Source organism: Scylla paramamosain, chromosome 16 (genome assembly GCF_035594125.1).
Source record: "Scylla paramamosain isolate STU-SP2022 chromosome 16, ASM3559412v1, whole genome shotgun sequence".
Taxonomy (NCBI): domain Eukaryota; kingdom Metazoa; phylum Arthropoda; class Malacostraca; order Decapoda; family Portunidae; genus Scylla; species Scylla paramamosain.
Window position 1 is genome coordinate 14,330,631 of NC_087166.1, and position 9,370 is coordinate 14,340,000.

A 9,370-nucleotide genomic window follows, 5' to 3' on the forward strand; every position below is an offset into this window, starting at 1 on the left:
GTTAGAGGAGAGGAGTTGATGAGACGAAAAGCTTTTGATTCCACCCTGTCTAGAAGAGCAGTATCAGTGGAACCCCCCCAGACATGTGAAGCATACTCCATACATGGATGGATAAGGCCCTTGTACAGAGTTGGCAGCTGGGGGGGTGAGAAAAACTGGCGGAGACGTCTCAGAACACCTAACTTCATAGAAGCTGTTTTAGCTAGAGATGATATGTGAAGTTTCCAGTTCAGATTATAAGTAAAGGACAGACCGAGGATGTTCAGTGTAGAAGAGGGGGACAGTTGAGTGTTACTGAAGAAGAGGGGATAGTTGTCTGGAAGGTTGAGTCGAGTTGATAGATGGAGGAATTGAGTTTTTGAGGCATTGAACAATACCGAGTTTGCTCTGCCCCAATCAGAAATTTTAGAAAGATCAGAAGTCAGGCGTTCTGTGGCTTCCCTGCGTGATATGTTTACCTCCTGAAGGGTTGGACGTCTATGAAAAGACGTGGAAAAGTGCAGGGTGGTATCATCAGCATAGGAGTGGATAGGACAAGAAGTTTGGTTTAGAAGATCATTAATGAATAATAAGAAGAGAGTAGGTGACAGGACAGAACCCTGAGGAACACCACTGTTAATAGATTTAGGAGAAGAACAATGACCGTCTACCACAGCAGCAATAGAACGGTCAGAAAGGAAACTTGAGATGAAGTTACAGAGAGAAGGATAGAAACCGTAGGAGGGTAGTTTGGAAATCAAAGCTTTGTGCCAGACTCTATCAAAGGCTTTTGATATGTCCAAGGCAACAGCAAAAGTTTCACCAAAGTCTCTAAAAGAGGATGACCAAGACTCAGTAAGGAAAGCCAGAAGATCACCAGTAGAGCGGCCTTGACGGAACCCATACTGGCGATCAGATAGAAGGTTGTGAAGTGATAGATGTTTAAGTTGAGGATAGATTCAAAAACTTTAGATAAGCAGGAAATTAAAGCAATAGGACGGTAGTTTGAGGGATTAGAGCGGTCACCCTTTTTAGGAACAGGTTGAATGTAGGCAAACTTCCAGCAAGAAGGAAAGGTAGATGTTGACAGACAGAGCTGAAAGAGTTTGACTAGGCAAGGTGCAAGCAGGGAGGCACAGTTTCGGAGAACAATAGGAGGGACCCCATCAGGTCCATAAGCCTTCCGAGGGTTTAGGCCAACGAGGGCATGGAAAACATCATTGCGAAGAATTTTAATACGTGGCATGAAGTAGTCAGAGGGTGGAGGAGAGGGAGGAACAAGCCCAGAATCGTCCAAGGTAGAGTTTTTAGCAAAGGTTTGAGCAAAGAGTTCAGCTTTAGAAATAGATGTGATAGCAGTGGTGCCATCTGGTTGAAGTAGAGGAGGGAAAGAAGAAGAAGCAAAGTTATTGGAGATATTTTTGGCTAGATGCCAGAAATCACGAGGGGAGTTAGATCTTGAAAGGTTTTGACATTTTCTGTTAATGAAGGAGTTTTTGGCTAGTTGGAGAACAGACTTGGCATGGTTCCGATCAGAAATATAAAGTGCATGAGATTCTGGTGATGGAAGGCTTAAGTACCTTTTGTGGGCCACCTCTCTATCATGTATAGCACGAGAACAAGCTGTGTTAAACCAAGGTTTAGAAGGTTTAGGACGAGAAAAAGAGTGAGGAATGTACGCCTCCATGCCAGACACTATTACCTCTGTTATGCGCTCAGCACACAAAGACGGGTCTCTGACACGGAAGCAGTAGTCATTCCAAGGAAAATCCGCAAAATACCTTCTCAGGTCCCCCCAACTAGCAGAGGCAAAACGCCAGAGGCACCTTCGCTTAGGGAGATCCTGAGGAGGGATTGGAGTGATAGGACGAGATAAAGATATGAGACTGTGATCGGAGGAGCCCAACGGAGAAGAAAGCGTGACAGCATAAGCAGAAGGATTAGAGGTCAGGAAAAGGTCAAGAATGTTGGGCGTATCTCCAAGACGGTCAGGAATACTAGTAGGGTGTTGCACCAATTGCTCTAGGTCATGGAGGATAGCAAAGTTGTAGGCTAGTTCACCAGGATGGTCAGTGAAGGGAGAGGAAAGCCAAAGCTGGTGGTGAACATTGAAATCTCCAAGAATGGAGATCTCTGCAAAAGGGAAGAGGGTCAGAATGTGCTCCACTTTGGAAGTTAAGTAGTCAAAGAATTTCTTATAGTCAGAAGAGTTAGGAGAGAGGTATACAGCACAGATAAATTTAGTATGAGAATGACTCTGTAGTCGTAGCCAGATGGTGGAAAACTCGGAAGATTCAAGAGCGTGGGCACGAGAGCAGGTTAAGTCATTGCACACATAAACGCAGCATCCAGCTTTGGATCGAAAATGAGGATAGAGAAAGTAAGAGGGAACAGAAAAGGGGCTACTGTCAGTTGCTTCAGACACCTGAGTTTCAGTGAGGAAAAGAAGATGAGGTTTAGAAGAGGAGAGGTGGTGTTCTACAGATTGAAAATTAGATCTTAGACCGCGAATGTTGCAGAAGTTAATGAAGAAAAAGTTGAGGGGGGTGTCAAGACACTTAGGATCGTCGACGGAAAGGCTTGACTTCTGATCTTTCTAAAATTTCTGATTGAGGCAGAGCAAACTTGGTATTGTTCAATGCCTCAAAAACTCAATTCCTCCATCTATCAACTCGACACAACCTTCCAGACAACTATCTCTCTTCTTCAGTGACACTCAACTGTTCCTCTCTTCTACACTGAACATCCTCAGTCTGTCCTTTACTTATAATCTGAACTGGAAACTTCACATCTCACCTCTACCTAAAACAGCTTCTATGAAGTTAGGCTTTCCGAGATGTTTCCGCCAGTTTTTCTCACCCCCACAGCTGCTAACTCTGTACAAGGGCTTTATCCGTCCATGTATGGAGTATGCTTCACATGTCTGTGGGGGTTCCACTCATACTGCTCTTCTAGACAGGGTGGAATCAAAAGCTTTTCGTCTCATCAATTCCTCTCCTCTAACTGACTGTCTTCAGCCTCTCTCTCACCACCGCAATGTTGCATATCTAGCTGTCTTCTACCGCTATTTTCATGCCAACTGCTCTTCTGATCTTGCTAACTGCATGCCTCCCCTCCTTCCGCGGCCTCGTTGCACAAGACTTTCTTCTTTCTCTCACCCCTATTCTGTCCACCTCTCTAACACAAGAGTTAACCAGTATTCTCAATCATTCATCCTTTTCTCTGGTAAACTCTGGAACTCCCTGCCTGCTTCTGTATTTCCACCTTCCTATGACTTGAATTCCTTCAAGAGGGAGGTTTCAAGACACTTATCCACCAATTTTTGACCACTGCTTTGACCCTTTTATGGGACTGGCATTTCAGTGGGCATTTTTTTTTATTAGATTTTTGTTGCCCTTGGCCAGTATCCTTCCTACATAAGAAAAAAAAAAAGCGTTCTGTGGCTTCCCTGCGTGAAATGTTTACCTCCTGAAGGGTTGGACATCTGTGAAAAGACGTGGAAAAGTGCAGGATGGTATCAGCATAGGAGTGGATAGGACAAGAAGTTTGGTTTAGAAGATCATTAATGAATAATAAGAAGAGAGTGGGTGACAGGACAGAACCCTGAGGAACACCACTGTTATTAGATTTAGGAGAACAGTGATCATCTACCTCAGCAGCAATAGAACGGTCAGAAAGGAAACGAGATGAAATTACAGAGAGAAGGATAGAAGCCATAGGAGGGTAGTTTGGAAATCAAAGCTTTGTGCTGGACTCCATCAAAAGCTTTTGATATGTCCAAGGCAACAGCAAAAGTTTCACCAAAATCTCTAAAAGAGGATGACCAAGACTCAGTAAGGAAAGCCAGAAGGTCACCAGTAGAGTGGCCTTGACGGAACCCATACTGGCGATCAGATAGAAGGTTGTGAAGTGATAGATGTCTAAGAATCTTCCTGTTGAGGATAGATTCAAAAACTTTAGATAGGCAGGAAATTAAAGCAATAAGATGGTAGTTTGAGGGATTAGAACAGTCAGCGTTTTTAGGAACAGGTTGAATGTAGGCAAACTTCCAGCAAGAAGGAAAGGTAGATGTTGACAGACAGAGCTGAAAGAGTTTGACTAGGCATGGTGCAAGCACAGGGGCACAGTTTTGGAGAACAATAGGAGGGACCCCATCAGGTCCATAAGCCTTCTGAGGGTTTAGGCCAGCGAGGGCATGGAAAATATCATTGCAAAGAATTTTAATAGGTGGCATGACGTAGTCAGAGGGTGGAGGAAAGGGAGGAACAAGCCCAGAATCGTCCAAGGCAGAGTTTTTAGCAAAGGTTTGAGCAAAGAGTTCAGCTTTAGAAATAGATGTGATAGCAGTGGTGCCATCTGGTTGAAATAAAGGAGGGAAAGAAGAAGCAAAGTTATTGGAGATATTTTTGGCTAGATGCCAGAAGTCACGAGGGGAGTTAGATCTTGAAAGGATTTGACACTTTCTGTTAATGAAGGAGTTTTTGGCTAGTTGGAGAACAGACTTGGCATGGTTCCGGGCAGAAATATTAAGTGCATGAGATTCTGGTGGTGGAAGGCTGAAGTACCTTTTGTGGGCCACCTCTCTATCATGTATAGCACGAGAACAATCTGTGTTAAACCAAGGTTTAGAAGGTTTAGGATGAGAAAAAGAGTGAGGAATGTACGCCTCCATGCCAGACACTATCACCTCTGTTATGCGCTCAGCACACAAAGACAGGTCTCTGACACGAAAACAGAAATCATTCCAAGGAGAATCAGCAAAATACCTCCTCAGGTCCCTCCAACTAGCAGAGGCAAAATGCCAGAGGCACCTTTGCTTAAGGGGATCCTGAGGAGGGATTGGAGCGATAAGACAAGATACAGATATGAGATTGTGATTGGAGGAGCCCAACAGAGAAGAAAGAGTGACAGCATAAGCAGAATGATTAGAGGTCAGGAAAAGGTCAAGAATGTTGGGTGTATCTCCAAGATGGTCAGGAATACGAGTAGGGTGTTGCACCAATTGCTCTAGGTCGTGGAGGATAGCAAAGTTGAAGGCTAGTTCACCAGGATGGTCAGTGAAGGGAGAGGAAAGCCAAAACATTAAGGTCTCCAAGAATGGAGATCTCTGCAAAAGGGAAGAGGATCAGAATGTGCTCCACTTTGGAAGTTAAGTAGTCAAAGAATTTCTTATAGTCAGAGGAGTTAGGTGAGAGGTATACAACACAGATAAATTTAGTTTGAGAGTGACTCTGTAGTCGTAGCCAGATGGTGGAAAACTCGGAAGATTCAAGAGCGTGGGCACGAGAGCAGGTTAAGTCGTTGTGCACATAAGCGCAGCATCCAGCTTTGGAACGAAAATGAGGATAAAGAAAGTAGGAGGGAACAGAAAAGGGGCTACTGTCAGTTGCCTCAGACACCTGAGTCTCAGTGAGGAAAAGAAGATGAAGTTTAGAAGAGGAGAGGTGGTGTTCTACAGATTGAAAATTAGATCTTAGACCACGAATGTTGCAGAAGTTAATGAAGAAAAAGTTGAGGGGGGTGTGAAGACACTTATGGTCGTCGACAGAAAGGCAGTCCAACCTGGGGACATTTATGGTCCCCTCCCCAGATGGGGACTCCGAGGCTCATGTAGGAGTCACCATGATGATTTTAAAATTTTTGAGTGAAGGGTGTGTGTGTTATTAGGTGCTTGTAGTTTTGTGTGGAGGAAGAGAGTTGTCTTTAGAGAGCAGGGTGTGACTGCCCCCTTGTGTTGTGAGTCACAAAGGGAAACGTTCAGTGAGGTCACAGCTGGGTATAATGATAAGTTCACAGCACCCTCTGAAAAGTGCTTTATAACTCACTGGGAGTAATTATCGTTTCAGCAGGTGTCTATTGCCTCGTCCTCCAGGTGGGACCTTTAGCAAAAAATGTTCAAGAATAATTTGTGAATGTAGAAGGATGATAAACTATTAAGGATATTGCAAAATTATGACTTATAGTTGTGGCAGAAGGACTCATTTGTGTGGGCTGCAGCTACTGTATAAAGGTTCGGTGCATATGTTTGCATCAGACACTAACCAACCATCATCATGACAGGTGCAAGAGAGAGAGAAAAGGGTAAAGTGCCAGGCGAAATTAGCTTAGCTTTCTTAGTTTTTTAGAGGGAAGAGAACGAAAATTGAAAAGTGTAATATTTAGGGTGATTTTTTTTTTTTTTTTGTGACACTAGAGATGTAATTCAACTTTGAAATTTACTTAGGTTTTTAGTGGGGAAGAACCCAAAATTTAGGATGTGAACTAGGGGGATTTTTTTTTTTTTTTATGCAGTAGTAATACATCAGTGATACATACACATATTGATGTAACATCTACACTATTTTTAGGATGCCGTTTTATGAAAATTAAGGAACTCTGGGCACATTCAAATCAATGATGGAAAATATTAATTTAAATGATTAGGTAACACTGTTTCCAGTAGAAGGATGCCACAACTCCAAGGTGGGCACATTCAAATCAATGATGGAAAATATTAATTTAAATGATTAGGTAACACTGTTTCCAGTAGAAGGATGCCACAACTCCAAGGTAACAGAGATTAATTATTAGATATATCTGTATATATTCAGAAAAATATATGAAATCTTTACTGTTATTTAGAAACTAATATCAATAAAACTCAATCTGGTTGTCACGGAATTTTCCAGTGCCTTATAGACCTCCAGCTAAAATGTTACCATCCATAACAAGGTCCAAAATATTTGGCAGAAACCATGACTGGTGGCAGCTAATCTAGTATATATATATATATATATATATATATATATATATATATATATATATATATATATATATATATATATATATATATATATATATATATATATATATATATATATATATATATATATATATATATTAACAACTAAATCTAAACTAAATTGAACTTTAGACTAAATCAAAGCAAAAGAACTTCAATACCAAAGAAAATCAATAACCAAATTTTCATTGTAACTTAATTAAAAAAGAAGGAAAGTACACAAGACCCCTTGCCCCCAACCCCCCACCATCCCCATGACACCAGCACTTTATGATTTGAATCTGAAGAAATACAGTGACAAGAATATTAAAGAACAATAATGTGTAGAATGTTCCATGCAAGAGTCTGGGGTGCACCCAGTATTTTCTGTGCTTTTTTGCGCTTCATATTTACAAAGAGAGCGCAGACAACTACTACTTCCACAATGACAGTAACCTCATTTGTGGCCACCACCACCATGTGGTTTGTGTGCACACAACTCCTATTCAACATTTTATTGTGACCTTTTTTTTTTGTTGGCAAATTTTTGTGGTGGCCACTGACCACAAAAAAAGTGGCTTGTGTAAATCCAGCCTTACTCTGTATTATATCTTGGTAATGCTTGAGTCAGCTTGTAGCTTCAGCCTTCACCTGGTAAACTCCCTGCCCATCCTGTTTTTTTTTTTTTTTTTTTTTACTTGAATGATTTCTTCACTCATCTTTCCTTTTTCAATACAATTTTGCAGTTGGAAGCTTTTATTTTTTATTTCATTTTTTTTTAATAAACACAAATCTACCTATCAATTTATACACTAGGATGGCAATCCCCACAAAGGTAGTCCAGCCAAGGCACCACACACTCACTCCATCATTCACACTTGTAGCTTCAAGAGATGAATATCAAGACATCTCTGCAACCACACCATTTTGATCTCTCCTATCTCACTTCTTGGGAGTGGCATTTAAACAGACTTTCCCCTCTCCAGTTTTTGTGTTCCTTCATATGTAGAAAATAAATACATAAATATATAATAAAAAACATATGATTTGATTTGATTCCTCCATGCACAGGAAACTCCAGCGAGGCAACGATGAACTTCAAGAAACAGTGGAAAATCTGGAAGTACAAGTGGAACACCTCCAATCCCGCCTCCGTTCCTCCCAAGTTTCTTCCCTCCCTCTCCGCACCTCCGGCCTTCTCCAGGACTCTGACGATGATGCTGCACAGTTCTGAGTTGTGTTAGGTCACTTTTCAAGGTTGTGAGAGAGCTTCTTGTGTGACCTTACTTTGGTTGCCACTGACCAGCTTTTAACTATATCATCATCATCATCATCATCATCATCATCATCATCATCATCATCATCATCATCATCACCACACAAGTTATTCAGGGTTCTAAGTGGAAAGTCTTCTGCCATGACCATCCCCTTGGGATGTGCTCCAGGGGCAGCCAGCCGTCACATAAAATACATGGAATAGATGATACACTTAAAGGGCATGTATTTTGAACTAATTAATTTTCACAGTTGTTTCTATTTTCAGAATTTTGCAGGATATTGCATATTTATCATAAAATTTAATTGTATTTCTGTCAGCACACACACACACACACACACACACACACACACACACACACACACACACACACACACACACACACACACACACACACACACACACACTATATAGTATGACTGGGCATCATGTGACTTAAATCTCAATGCATTTAAAAAATCTTTGATTGTTCATCCCAAAGTAGTATTTAATATTGGAATACATATAACATACATCTTGTAGTGGCACGAGTTTATCACTACAAGGCTAATTTTATTGTTATTTTTGTATCCCTTGAAACAAAATACAAGTCTCCTTCCAGAATAGAGCAAGTAACAGACACTTGTTAAAAACAGTTTTGGTGCTGTGATAGATGGAAGAGATGCACAACCATGAACCTTTTACAAACTGCTATTACACTGATATAATGTATTACTGATACCTGTATGCTCAGTAAAAAAAGAAAAAAGAAAAATAGTGATAATAAATTTTTAAATAGGTAAGTTACAATTCACAGTGACTATAAATCACAGACCAGCGCATTTCCTCATTCCCAATACATATTCATTTACAAACATCAGACGTAGAGCTATACACTTTCTTACCAGATTTGGTTTGAGTGTACCCAACTTAATACTCAACTTAAAGACACACTTGGCCATCAGTGTAATATGCAGCCTAATTCTGAATAGAAAAAGCAGACAAGTAGAAATAACTGAGCAATGTCAAAATGGTGTATGTGATGTACAGCCTCCATGCATTGTCACTGTTAAGATGCTTTGAATGGTAACGTGATCACAAGTCAACACTGCATATTGAACCAAAATCAAATTCTTTTTATTTCTCTCATAAATCATTATGTATATAAGCTTCTCTGCTATAGGTTAACAGGTGCTGATGCTAACAGTGGAGAATACCTAGGTTACCAGCATTTCCTTTGTTTTTTATGCTTCATTTAAAACAAAATCCATTATGTTTATCATTATGAATAAATAACATATATAGCAAGATATGTATTTTTACCTAAAAGTAAAAAGAAAAATTATTGCTTTCCAGGAGTGAAAAGCAAGAACAGA

At 40.6% G+C, this 9,370-nt stretch overlaps 1 protein-coding gene across 7 annotated transcripts in view; it reads left to right on the top strand.

The window, feature by feature from the left end:
• The window catches only part of LOC135108095 (coiled-coil domain-containing protein 102A-like), a 54,337-nt gene extending 45,035 nt beyond the window's left edge, over nt 1-9,302 (top strand). For all 7 annotated transcript variants that reach the window (XM_064018742.1, XM_064018737.1, XM_064018736.1 and 4 more), the window contains exon 9: nt 7,811-9,302. In XM_064018742.1, coding sequence (XP_063874812.1) covers nt 7,811-7,973 — 163 coding nt within the window. In that variant the 3' untranslated portion in view covers nt 7,974-9,302. The remainder of the gene's footprint in view (nt 1-7,810) is intronic.
• Nucleotides 9,303-9,370: the final 68 nt, after the last annotated feature.